The 14,567-nt window shown below is 39.0% G+C and overlaps 1 protein-coding gene across 2 annotated transcripts in view; it reads left to right on the top strand.

The window, feature by feature from the left end:
* LOC100555255 (protoheme IX farnesyltransferase, mitochondrial) overlaps positions 1-10,280 on the top strand; it is a 153,025-nt gene extending 142,745 nt beyond the window's left edge. For both annotated transcript variants that reach the window (XM_008104300.3, XM_008104299.3), the window contains exon 7: positions 9,684-10,280. In XM_008104300.3, the coding sequence (XP_008102507.1) occupies positions 9,684-10,090 (407 nt within the window). In that variant the 3' untranslated portion in view covers positions 10,091-10,280. The remainder of the gene's footprint in view (positions 1-9,683) is intronic.
* The last annotated feature ends 4,287 nt before the right edge of the window (positions 10,281-14,567 follow it).

Below are 14,567 nucleotides of genomic sequence, written 5' to 3' on the forward strand. Positions count from 1 at the left end.
TACAGAAATAATTTTCATAAACAGTTCAAGTCATAGAATCATAGAATCGTAGAGTTGGAAGAGACCTCATGGGCCATCCAGTCCAGCTCCCTGCCAAGAAGCAGGAAATCGCATTCAGAGCACCCCCGACAGATGGCCATCCAGCCTCTGTTTAAAAGCCTCCAAAGAAGGAGCCTCCACTACAGTCCGGGGGAGAGAGTTCCACTGCCGAACAGCTCTCACAGTGAGGAAGTTCTTCCTGATGTTCAGGTGGAATCTCCTTTCCTGTAGTTTGAAGCCATTGTTCCGTGTCCTAGTCTGCAGGGCAGCAGAAAACAAGCTTCCTCCCTCCTCCCTATGACTTCCCCTCACATATTTGTACATGGCTATCATGTCTCCTCTTAGCCTTCTCTTCTGCAGGCTAAACATGCCCAGTTCTTTAAGCCTCTCCTCATAGGGCTTGTTCTCCAGACCTTTGATCATTTTAGTTGCCCTTCTCTGGACGCTTTCCAGCTTGTCAACATCTCCCTTCAACTGCGGTGCCCAGAATTGGATACAGTATTCCAGGTGTGGTCTGACCAAGGCAGAATAGAGGGGGAGCATAACTTCCCTCATGTGACTCTTCAGTTAACAGTGAATGTTTAAAGAACATTTATAAATATGTTGACACTCATATTTTGGGGGAAATGCATTTTAGTACCTGTATAGTTTTAAATACTTTAACAATTTTAATGCAATAAAATTAATACATTTTTAGATGTATGGTAGGTGTATTTTAAATAGTAGGTAGGAAATCAACCTCAGTCAGTCATGGAAAGTCATATCTCTGAAAAGGAAGTTAAGTATTCATGGTGACCCTAACATTCTTTGTCATTAAGCCATGCTGTTTTTGAAGTAAGTGCATAAATAGAAGACGACAATAATTTTGAATTAAAAAACTAAATGTTCACTAATAAAAATGAAGTTTGTGGATTATGAGGGCTATGGTGAAGCGACTATAAGAAAACCTCATGTTCTTAGCCAGTATGGAATCACTGGAGCGTTTTCCCCCCCACTGTTATCTTCCCAACTCTGCCCAGTAGTGTCCCTCTGCTAGAAGAACAGATACCATGGGTAGGATAGGTTCATACTTCCTGCTGTATCTTCTTCTCTGCAAAAAAATCTTCTCTAAAGAGTGGGGTATCATCTGAATCAATTGAGGGGAAGATACCAGTTTCATTATATGTGATGTTGGGCATTTTAAAAACCATTTGTGTTAACATTTTCCATTCCTTGAGAACAAGTACAGGAGATTTGAGGTATAGAAATCAATTCTGTTTTTGAGAAATATTATATTTCAATAATGCCCAGAATTAACTGCTCTTGTAATTCACCTCACAGTATTAGTTATTCCTAATGAAAAGGTTTCCAGCTGTGTACTATTAAGATTGTGCTTCAGAGGAAATAATTAGCCTGTAGCCTAACACTGAGTAGCTGAAACGAAATCTTAGGAATCAGAATGTCATTTCAAACAGTGAAAAAATCTACATTTCTTCTAATTACAGCAGGGAGGCAGACTTGAAAATTCAGTGACAATTTTTCAGGAGACCCTTCCTGAATAAAAGTAAATTTAGACATGTTTTAAACAAATACTATATTTTTTCCTATTCATCACAATTATCAACAGTTACATACATTTTTCTTTTTTCCCATGTTTTTACAATTCTAATTTTTTTCTCTGGCACTTTGCAAACTGCTAAATTCTATACCAAAACCCCTTCCTTCCCCCAAAAATGCAAATAAGCATATTATTTATATTGATCTGTTTTGGCTGAGTTACTTCATTTGAGTAGTTTTATTAGAAGAAGTATTTTCTTCTTTGACTTTAGGATCTTTGTGTGCATTATCATTGGTTGCAGCCTGTAGCTATGACTTGTCTCTTGTGGAAAATTTTAAGTTCCGGATCAAATTTTATTATTTTAATCCCACAGTTATCTGAACCAGCAGTTTTCCCTTATGTCATTTTAATGAATTTATTGTAAGAGTGGGTCCAACACATTATAATGAGGATCAAGTCAGTTAAGACTAACTTTATTCCCATTTATTTCATTATACTCAACTGGATAAGATCTATTAAATACAACTGAACCAAAAAGCCCCAGTGACAAACTAATATGGGATCATCCACTGCTTGGCATTGCACAGTGATGACCACCATTGGGAAAACATGACTTCTTAGGTAGTATGCTTTACTACATGATCAGTGGGATTATTGTCAGTTTGTAATTCTATGTAGCAATATCTCTTACTCATCCTTTATTACCTTAGATCCATCAGGAAGACGTACAATTACAAATAATGAGGTTAATATTTTAAGGAAAAAAGCAATAACTGTAACCATAATTGCCCAAACTTGCCTTGTTGATGTCACAATTTCTTCTGAAGGTAGTAGATCCATGTATCCTTGGAAAATAGTGTCTAGCTCCCAAATTCTGAAATGCTCTCTCGGGATTGTAGACATAGCAACTCTGGGAGAATGCATTCAATTCCAAACCACCCAGTTTACTAAAAGTGACAATCAGAGGCCTTTGCCATAATATGCTTTATCAGTTAAGGGGATTTACTCTGGGTAGGTGGTGGTGGCAGAGCAGATAACAGCCTTGCAAATGTAGCAGACATTAGAGACCCACAATGGCCTGGAGCCATTGGTATTACTGCTCCCAAGAATGTTTATCTCAAGAGACTGTTTAGTTTATCTCAGATGCCCCACTTCTGCCTTCTGTTTTACTGAAATACATCTTGTCCTGGTTTTCATTCATTTTCTGAAAATTTAAATAATTCCTGGGGCTATGGAATTTATAGACAGCCTGTGTATGGTACCAATGGTAATCAGGCTGAGGCTTATTTTCAGATTGCCTAGACTTTGTAATTCAAATTGGGTTGGGAGGTAGACATTAATTATGTCAGCCAACATCTATTTCCAACGGGGGATTTTAAACTGGGCAGTTCTTATCAGCGAGTGACATTTGGCAGATGGATGGTTTTAACAACAAAACAGCTAAAGGAGAGGGGAGAGACAATTGCACATGGCCCTCCTCTTTTGTACAGCCCTTGTCTGCCCGGAAGGAGAGTCATAAAGAGTGGACCTCACTTTGTTCTGAATCAATGGTACTGGACTTCCTTGTCCTTCAAATGTTTTTTTATTAATTAGATCATGCTTTAAATAGCCTACAGGCAAAATGTGTAACTGAGTGGTTTCAAAGAAGAGAACAAATCCCCTCTGCCTGCGGAGAAATTTTCCCAGTTATGGAGAAATGAGTAGAGGTTTGAGCTGAGATGGAATTTAACCAAACATTGAGACTTTTCTTCCTCGTCAAGAAGGTGATGGCCCAAGAAGTCTCTTGCTCAGTATGGAAGAAGGGCAGATATATCATTGACGCAGACGACTAGGACACACAAAGGCAGAGGACCATAGTGCGTCATGTAATTAATATGAAGACAGATGGGCAGTGCTAATAGGCAGCTGTTTTAAATTTAAAGTCAGTCGATTATTTTCGCTGTTGCCCACCCTTCTTTCTCTTCAGACACAAAAGCAATAGTCTTTCTGCCACTGGGGCATTTGAGCGACTGATGCAATCACCCTCAAAGCTCAGTCAATAAATGTATTGTCATCTACACTGTACACAGCTGTGTTAAGTTCCTGGTGCTTTCAGCTTCTAAAGAAAGAATATTCAACTCCCCATATGGGACAGCTGCTCCAGTTTGCCCCATCTCCTATATCAGGGTCACAAAATACCCAGTAGGGGGCACCAGAGTGATAGCAAGACAGGTGAGTAGGCTTAAACTAGGGATGGTGGAAAGGTCATTAGATTCTCAGCGAACTGCAAATACTCACTTTCTGAGCCCACACATAATTAGACTTCAAAAGCCATATGAAATATATGCGAGTTCCTTCCCTGTGCCATGGATAATTCTCAATCCAGTGTAGAAATGAGAGAGAGCAGATTGAGAAGTAGGAAAATGAGAGCCTGAGAAAAACCAAACTCGATGCGAGTCACCCATTAGAGCCATTTCAGTGGTTTCAAAACTGGATTCTAGGATTGTTTTAGACTGCCTGTTTTAGATTGTTTTAAGGAGTATTTTAATGTGTTTAAACATGTTTTTGTCTTTAATTAGTTACGAAAGCTGAAATTAACTTCAGTTACATTATGTTAATTAAAATAATGTTGCTCTGCCATATTGCAGTCAAACAGTTTGATTTCTACTTGTGATACAACGTCCTTTCTCTTGTGTCATTATTGAACATTCTGGCTCTGGTTTTACCTGCCTCGACCTTATTCTCACCACATTTCTCGTCATCCTTTGTCCCTTTCACATTTAAGAAGAACTTTCAAGTCCTACTCCTGGATTCCACATTAACCCTTGTCACCTTGTCATCCACACTCACATTGTTTCTCTCCCTGCTATTTCCCTGCTCAGACCCTTTGCTCTTTCATTTTCAGTCTTACACATTGTAAATTCTCCTCTCTAAAAGGACTACATCCTGCCTCCCTCATTCTCCCATTCCAGAAAGTGTCTCCAGAACATCTGATGAGTCCAATTAGCTTCTCAGAGCTGAGACACATCCTTATTTTTCTTACTTTGTAACAAACCATACTTGTTGATGTTATTGTTAATGTTAAAAATGTGGATGTGAATTTAAACCATGGCTTATTTGAAACGGTTTGAGGTTGTCATGGCCAGATCATTGTCCGATTCATAGACTTCATATTTTTTACTGTGCTTTGAGAGCGGAAGATTTGTCATACTATTTTCAATAATAATAGACACTATTGCTACCAAAGACACCAGCAGTATATGGCTTCTGTGTAGGAGGTAATTTACATAGCCCAAAGGGACTCATTTACCACTAGTGCATGTCAAGGCTCAAGAAAAGGAAGAAGCTAATCCTCAGAAACAAGAGAGGTAGGAGGGGAGGAAGTATCTATTCCACAGAACAGAACTTGTACTCACCCTTTATATCCAAGGGGTTGTGTGTGTGTGTGCATGTCTGTCAGCTTGGGGTGACCCCATACCTTTAATAGAATTTTCTTAGGCAAGGAATATTAAGATGTGATTCTGCCAGTTCCTTCCTCCAAAATGTAGCCTACAGCATCAAGTTCAGGCTGGATTTGTTACCTTTAGGGTATTTATCCAAGGTAGAATGGCTTAAATAGCATTTTCAATTCTCCAGTTCATATATTTCCAGGGGAAAAACAATTTCAATTGGCTGTTGTGACAAATAAAATAATAACACATCAGAAAATAAGATCCAGTTTTAAGAAGCAAGCGCATTGGGAAATACTTGTTAAAATGGAAGAAAATAGGAAGAGGGAAGTCACACACTGTAGGTTGGTTGCTTCAGTCAAAGAAGCTATGATCCTGAATGTTTAAGGCACTGAATATCTAGGGATCCTGAAGGTGTCTCATATCAAAGTTGTCTGAACTGGAAAGAACAACAGGGTTTGCCTATGTCTGTATTACATTCAGACATCAGATGGTGATAAAGGGCACATCATACAACTGATATTTTAAATTATTGTTACTTCTGTTGTAAAATTTAATTTTACTTTATTGGTTAAAATTATTTTTCACCATCTCCCTTTGTTTGTCCCATAACAAAATTTTAACTACAGTGGTATGGAGTCAGCCAAAATGCATTTGATGTATTGGAATGTTTGGTCTTACTGCATGTATTTTAAGACAGCCTAGTAACTGGGACTCTTTAACTACATATTTTGGAGATTTTACATATCTCTCTTTTCATTGCAGCTAAAGTTTCGGAGCCCCCAATGGTGCAATGGATTAAACCCTTGTGCCAGCAGGACTGCTAACTGACAGGTCAGCAGTTCGAATTTGAGGAGAGCGGGTGCACTCCCTCTGTCAACTCCAGCTCCCCATGCAGGCACATGAAAGAAGCCTCCCACAAGGATGGTAAAACATCAAACATCCAGGCATCCCCTGGGCAACATCCTTGTAGACGGCCAATTCTCTCACACCAGAAGCGACTTGCAGTTTCTCAAGTCACCCTTGACAAGACAGAAAAAAAGCTAAACTTTCTTAAATTCAATGAGGGCAGGTAGTGTGTTTTTCCTGGATCAGGTTTTGCTGATGAACACATTCAGAGGCTGGAAACATTATTTTTAGGCGATGATAAGGTTCAGTTATACTTCCCCTCATTTTTCCGGATTGGGCATGGAATAGCTATAACTACATAACTGCCAATAGTGTTTATCCAAAGGCAAATGGGTGCAGCTGGATTTACTCTTGTTTTCTAGCCCTAATCTCCCACATCTGGACCAATGGTGAGTAATTTGTTCTAGCATCTTTTTAGCTAAGCAGGACTGGTTTTTTACCAAACCAAAATAGAAGAAAACAATCTCACACACCATTCTAAGTGCACACCATTAACTGCTAAATGCAGACTTCGGAAATCTTTGCAACTTCTTACATACGCTTAAATCTTCAATTTGTTTCAGTGAGAGAGAGAATCTGATGCTTCTCTATCCCTACCTCCTCATAGTGTGTCAGTCAGCTACCAGAATCTGGAAATAATTTAAAATTGCTTCGCATTATTCAAGGCAGAAGAATTACCAAAATTGTGCTTTAAGCAAAACAGCATTCTTGGGTTGCCAAGGCAGTAAACAATGACTTTAGGAAATGCAGCAAGACTTCAACATCTGTTTTGGAGCTGATACTTTAACCAGTCTGTTTATTTTACATGCCTAGTTGGCCATCTCTCTCCCACACATACGAAGCCAAAACCTAAGACAATGAAAGAGGCAGCACGCGTGTTTGAAGCCCTAGCTTCCTTTCTGTACTAGTTTTTAATATAAAGTGCCTTGGGCTTAAGTCTGAATTTGTGAATGATAACACAGTTGACCAAATATGCTACTATTACAAGACTTTGCATCTACCCAGGCAGTCATGGGTGGAAAATAACTTCATTGTGCTACTAGGACATACATCAGCCCAGAATCTCTGGTCTCCTTAGGTTTAATTAAATTTGCCTTAACTTGAGGAAATGAAGCATCCTAAGGAACTGCCTTCAGAAAGAGAAGCAGAGATTTACACTATTGTTACTGAAGCATCATCAAACTTGGCAGCACAACAAATGTCCAACTTCAGTTTCCACTGAATCCCAGAAACTCCCCATGAGTTCTTAGAAAAGGGCACTACTATATATGTAGACGTGTAAAGGAATAGTGGGTCACTCTGTATCCCTGCAAGGAGTAATAGCTGCTCTTTTGAATGAGCCCAGTTACACAGAACCAGTGACGAATGTGAGCAGGAGGGCCACAGGATAAGCTGAACGAGGATTCAGATGCTCTAAAAAGGAAAATTCTCAGCTTGGACAGCAAGAAACAAAGCCACGTCTGTTAACACTCTAATTCTAGGAAAATTTGTAGAATATGATATTGTATGAATAGGTAATATTTTAATAGGGAGTGAATACTCTCAGGGCAACAGATCCTGTCTGGTTTTGGAAGCAAAGCATAGTTTGGCCTGGTTAATATTTGAATGGGAATACCAGGTGCTGTAGGAGGTATTTCAGAGGGAGACAATGACAAATTTACTTCTGAGTGTTCTATTCATAAGAAAATCTTATGAAATATATGAAGTTTCCATAAATCAACATGCAACTGGATGGTACCTGCACACACATTATTGTTAACCAACATCCATTATCTCAGAGCCCGACAACAATATGCATGAGTTTCTGATTCATTTTTTTAGGAAGCCATCAAAATATTATAGTTGACAGATTTTAGGAGTAGCTATGGCATCTTGTTCTTTTGCTATTCCAAATGTCCATTGTTCTGTGGGCAAAGCAATCTTTAAAAATTTTACAGTAATAAATCATAATATTGTCGAAGGCTTTCATGGCCGGAATCACTGGGTTGTTCTGAGTTTTCCGGGCTGTATGGCCATTTTCCAGAAGCATTCTCTCCTGACATTTCGCCCACATCTATGGCAGGCAACCTCTGAGGATGTCTGCCATAGATATGGATGAAATGTCAGGAAAGAATGCTTCTGGAACATGGCCATAAATTCCGGAAAACTCAGAACAACCCAGTGATATTCTTGTAACAAAATCATTTCAGAAACTGGATTTTTCAAAAGTAGGAAGATTTTTGAGTCTTATGTGGTCCTTTAAAAGTCCCTAATAAAAGAGAATAAAGTTTTCAGAAAGGACTAATCAGTATCTTTGCTACATTTTAGTGCTACAGGAGCCAATTTTGTATCATTGACTTTGAAAAGTGGGTATTCTAGACTGCAATTATGAGGAAATGCTCCATAATTATCTTGGCAATTATGCCTCTTAGATCTTTGGCCTCTTATTGTGGTTCCCTTTTTTCCTTTAATTCATGCTTTTGCATCAACATTGAGGAGGTGTACAGTGACAGGTAACTCACAAATAAAATAAATAAACCCTGAATGTGAAAGGGCTGCATTAGTTTTCATCCTGATCTGTACAGGATTGAATTGTCAATTGCCAGCTAACACCAGTGAACACTTTCATCCTTCTATAGATTTAAATTACCAGTATATCTGTTCCTTTTCTCCATCATATACATGCCCCACATGTAGAGTGAATTCTATGGGCCACATGAGAAAAGTGTCGAAACAAGAAAACCCAAAGAACAGATCTGAATAGAAAAACCAAAGGAAGAAGTGTATCTGACCATTATATGCTGTGCGGAATGTTCTTTTCTTATTAAGTAGCTTAAGAACTTGCAGTTTCTCAAGTTGCTCCTGACACAGAAAAAAAGTTTAAGAGCTTGTTTATTTTTGTATTAAATAATTATATAAATAATTATTCATAATGGTATCTTGCAATAATGATAATTTTAAAAGCTAAAGTAGGACTTTGTCCCAAAGCAGTCATTCTTTTACTGGCCGAAACAGTGGTTCCCTCTGAAGATAGTAATTTCTTTCTACAGTAATACAGTCATATAAGTGGAAGTATGGAAATTCAAAAGCAAATCACAGTTTAGACAAGGCATATGTTTAAATTGTGTATGTGTCCCCCAAAATGGACTAGGACCAAAGGGCCTGAAAATTGAGTAAAAAAAACCACATCCTTGCATCAGTGACTGAGGCCCCTTCTACACTGTCATCATACCCCAGGATCTGATCCCAGGTTATCTACTTTGAACTAGATTATATGAGTCTCTACTGCCATATAATCTGGAATAAGAAAATAATCTGGGATCAGATTCTGGCGTATAAGAATAGTGTAGAAGAGGCCTGAGTACCCCAAATAAGCCTTTTCAGTTCTGAGCCACCTGCAAATACTGCCTACATATTTTCTGTTAATATAACTAAGTGCTACAAGTATGATTTGGCTTTAAAACAAAAATAAAAGATGAAATGCATCAGCACCTGTCACCAAATTTGATAGTGTGTATGGTACAATGGCCTGACATTTTGTAATTCGCCTGTCTAAATCAGTATTCTCAGTTCATATGGAGGACCAAGTAAACTGTTCCTCATAGCTTCATCAAGCATACTTTTCACTGCCTTGGGGCAAGTTTGATTATATTAATGAGATTTCTGCACCTGCAAGTGATTTACTGAGCATGTGAAATGAACAAACAACAACCTCAGCCAATTTATCCACATTTCCATTTATGTGGTCCTAGAAGAAACTCTTTAATGCCTCCATTTCTCTTGTTTTGCAGGTGCATTGCTGCTGGGAGGGATTCTCTACTCCTGGCAGTTTCCCCATTTCAATGCACTGAGCTGGGGCCTTCGTGAAGATTACTCCCGGGGTGGCTACTGCATGATGTCCGTCACTCACCCAGCAATGTGTCGGAGAGTGGCTCTGCGTCACTGTTTGGCCTTAATTGGACTCTCGTCGCTGGCTCCCTTCTTAGATGTCACTACATGGACCTTCCCCATAATCTCTCTCCCTATCAACCTTTACATTTCCTATCTTGGCTTCCGTTTCTACAGAGACGCTGATCGTAGCAGTTCCCGGAAGTTGTTTTTTTGCAGCCTCTGGCACTTACCATTGCTACTTTTACTCATGCTCACATGCAAGAAATCTTGGTATGAAAAGAAAGATAAAAAAGAACCTATCCACTGAGAACTTACTATGCTGAAAAAGTAATATTGTCTTTATGATAACTAGTTTCAGAAACTCCATTTCAGAATAATGTATTTCAGTTACACAAGGTGAGGAGGTTTATATTGATATGTTCAGATAATATTTTAGGTCCAATGAACACACGATGTGATTGTTTTCAAATTAAATGATTTCATTTGAGGAGATAAAATACGGCTTGTAGGTTTCATTTTTGTGATGTGATATCCTTACAATGAGCTTGACCCAGTTACAAGCACATAGCCTAAGCTGGTTTCGTCAACCACTTCTCTTCAGGAGGTACAAGTTGCCACTGCTTTTTACTTTTTAAAAGAAAATGTCAATCATCATTGCCTATTAATAATCACCTCTAAAACTGATGTCTGAAAGCAACAAATTCCTACTGGATGGTCAGCAGACTGTGCAACTCTTTAAGCATTGCTAGTGAACCTTAGTAATATTTTTAGCCTCACCTACATATTATCTAGTCATTCCTTCCTCCTGATGCAATGTGACAATCCCCACAGTGGTATCCATAATTCAGACTACTGTTCACCATGCCATAGAATTATAAAAAACAGAAGCTCCTTGGAAAGGTTTCACATAGGGCTGGCTATTCCCTAAGTGGAGGATTGCAGTGCCTATATAAATGAATGAGACTTAAGCTGTGGCATAAGGCCACCCAAGAAAGGGAAACAGAGAAGCGTGGTGGTTATGAGAGTAATCTGTCAAGTCTTGCTTCTGCCGAAGAAAGCTGGAGGGCAAAGCCTTCTTTCTGTCAACACACATAACAGGGTTCTTGGAAGACAGGATCAGCAGAGTGTTGTCCTTCAGATGTTGAAGCTTCCTACGCTTTTCTCCATTGACTATGCTGTCAAGAGGCTGCAGTCCAACAATATCTTGAGGGCCACATTTTCTGTGTTGAAAGGATTGCAAGAGGGAGGACTGCATATGAAGTCCATTACACAGTCTAAAGGAGAGATAAGAAACCTCAGGCTCTCCAGGCACTGTTGATCATCAACTCTGTCAGTCCTATCCCTATTTTTTGCACCATGAGTTATAGTTCAGTAGTTCCTGGAAGGCCACAGGTTCCTCTTCCTCCTCCTTGACCTAAATAAATGTGTGGAATCTACCACAACATCCATTCAATGTTTTGGTTTTTAGCTTTCATCAGTCAATCCCAGTATGACCAATAGTAAATTGTTAATAGGGTTCTCATTCAAAACATCTGCTCTTGGGGCAGTCTCCCCACAATGAGCTAAAAGTGAAATGGATAGTATTGTGGTTCATGTGTCTGTATAAAATCATATTTGCCAGTGTTTTTTATGTTACCCGCACTGATCATGCAGGTTCTTCTCAACTCTTTTATTTATTACTCAGGCTCCATCTAATTAATGATTCAGAAACTAAGGGAATGAAATCAGATCCAGAATCCATCCCTTTAGCTTGCATGTATGAGATATTTGTATCAACATGAAAAGAACATCAATGGAAGCTCAGAGCAATGTATCAGTTAACTTGAACATTCTACTGTTCAAGCTGGAAGTGAATCATGGTTTCCTTCCACAAAAGCAGTAATTACCTACCAACGATGGTGGCAAAGAATCCACTATTGACTATAGAATTCAAATCTACAATATTTCTAAATATGAAAACAGACTTCCCTTTCTTTTTTGTCTCTTTGAAATGATCCTAGAAATCTTGAGAAACTATGAAACCAAAAAAATAATGCATTGTAAGATAAGCTATTCATTCATAAAGAATGAAGAACAGAAACTGACAAACTCCTGTCAAAGGCAACTTGCTTCTCCCTTCTCTTTTTCATGTTCTCCAGTACGAAGCCTTCTTGCTTCATGTTAACATGTGTCCTTCTCTTCTTAGATATGATCAAGATTTCAGGGTGCAGGGCAAATGGAAATGCCATGGCAAATTAAAAAAACTCAAGACCCATCCTGAAGCATCCTTGTCTGTTGCATTTGCTCCTTTCATTTGGTCTTGAAATAACAATTTTAACTGATTTCCTTTTAATATGTGTTTGTATGCCAGTTGAGATCATACTCTTTGGTGCTCCTATATCTCCGGAGATTATGGACAGCTTTTCAATTCATTGGACCCTTGATATCTGCTGGGCTTTGGCTCCACGACCCTCATGAATATCAAAATCCATGGATGCCCAAGTCTTCTTACATGCAATGGCATAATAAAATGGTGTTCCTTATATCAAATGATAAAATCAAGATTTGCTTTTTGGATTTGGGGTGTGGGGAGGGTAGAATATTTTCAAGCCATGGATGATGGAATCCATGGATACAGAATTTGTTAATAACTGCCTTCTAATAGGGAACGTGCATGTGTGTGTGTGTGTGTGTGTATATATATATACACACACACACACTACAAACAAGAACAGTAGATCCAAAGAGGTAATGTAAATCAGGGCTTCTTTTCTACTCATGATCTCTTTTAGATTGAGAAATATTTACATGACCACAGACATAAAATAGGGACAAAAATCAAACAAGTCAGCATTTCCAAGACTTGCCAAACAGTCGGATTCCACATTTTATGAAGTACAACTGAAGCGTTCACTGAAGCAGAGTTCACTGTAAACACTGCACAGCAGATTCATGTAAATGTTTAAAACTGTTACTAGATTATATTATTATTATGTTTGTTTATATCCTGCTTTTTCTCTCCATACAGAGACTCAAGGTGGCTCACAAGTAAAAACATCGCAATTACAACTTCAAATATACAAATATACAAGTATTAAAACTATTAAACATCATTAAAAACATAAAATTACAGCAGCTCCTTACGATCTTAATAACCTTCTTTAAAAGCCTGCCTGAATAAAAAGGTTTTAGCCTGCCACCTGAAGGACAGCAAGGTGGGGGCCATTCTGGCTTCCCTGGGAAGAAGGGAATTCCAAAATTGAGAGGCAACCATTGAGAAGAAAGGCCCTCTCTCTCGTTCGCACCAACCGGGCTTGAGATGGAGTTGGGATCGAGAGAAGGGCCTCTCCTGAAGATCTCTGGGCCTGGGCAGGTTTGTACAAGGGGATGCAGTTGATCAAATAGCCTGGACCTGAACCATCTAGGACTTTCAAGGTTTGAATTGTGCCTAGTAATAGACTGGCAGCCAGTGGAGCTGCTGCAACGGGGGATTGTCCGCTCCCTGTAGCCGGCCCCAGTGAGCAACCTGGCTGCAGCTCTTTGGACCAGCTGAAGTTTCTGAACGCTCTTCAGAGGCAGCCCCACTTAGAACACGTTATAGTAATTCAGGATGTTACAGACAGGATGTAAGTAAGGCAAGTACTCCTATGGTTTTAGCCTGGTCTCAGTGATCTGGTCTGACATGCTTTTAGTGTTTTCATGGTCACAGAGTCCTGATATGAACAATAGGAAAAGTGGCTCTCCTTTCAATTAGAGTGTGGAAAGTATTCCCTATAGCACATTTTAATGTGATCTGCAAATTATGCAGAAGAACCATCAGATGAATATAAAGGGCCCACTTTTTTGGCCTCTCCAACCATAACTGATTTCCTAAGCACCCTAGTAATGTTAGTAAGTAGAGTTAGAAACAAGGCACACCACTTATTGTCAGAGCATGCAGAAAGTCCCAGAATCTTTCTTTGGCATCTTAACCAAGGGCTAAAAATGGCACCTCCCTGGGACCCTGGAATAATAGTGGGACCTAATGGAGTGACTCAGTGACATGCAGTTTCCTCCTTTCCAATGAGAGAATGTGCTACATGTTGCAGTAATTAAAAAAAAACTAAAATAAGAAAAAGGAAGGAGTGGGTTGAGAATTAATGTATGCCTTACTTTAATATTGGCACTTTAATAACAATGTCATATAAGCTGCCCACACCATTGTAACCAATAATTGAACGTATTTGTGTTCATTTGTTGGACCAAACAACAGCCGTTTGACAAGTTTGAGACCAACCACTTGACATAATTATCATTATATGCAGTACATTATACATTGGTGTGGATTTGATTGCCAAGAACCAAGCCCAATAATTCATTTGAAGGACATATCAAATAGACAAAACAGTTGCTCAAGACATTTCTTATGCATGTTTTATTTTAAGATGCAGGTATGTCAGGAAAAGCTAACATTAGTTTTTAATGGTCTGGGGGCTTCACATCTTTTCTTTTCCAGACCTTCATTCTCTCTCTCTCTCTCTAGGATGAAGAGAATGCATTTTCAGCAGACGACACGAAGCATGCACAAAACTCCCATCACTTCCCTCTAGAAGAGTTAATTGCTACAAGAGGAGATCAAAACCAAGTGATCTGGATTTAGTTAACTTGAGAGCAACGGGATATTATGTATTATAGTTGAAAATAATAAAATGAAATTCAGCAGAGCAAAGCATTAAGTATGACACATTGGGGGGAAAAGAACACAAATGTATAATTACCAAACTGGGGAGACAATTGTCTGGGCTCTGGAACAACCAGGAAGGAAT

This window comes from Anolis carolinensis, chromosome 2 (genome assembly GCF_035594765.1).
Source record: "Anolis carolinensis isolate JA03-04 chromosome 2, rAnoCar3.1.pri, whole genome shotgun sequence".
In the NCBI taxonomy this organism is placed as follows: Eukaryota; Metazoa; Chordata; class Lepidosauria; order Squamata; family Dactyloidae; genus Anolis; species Anolis carolinensis.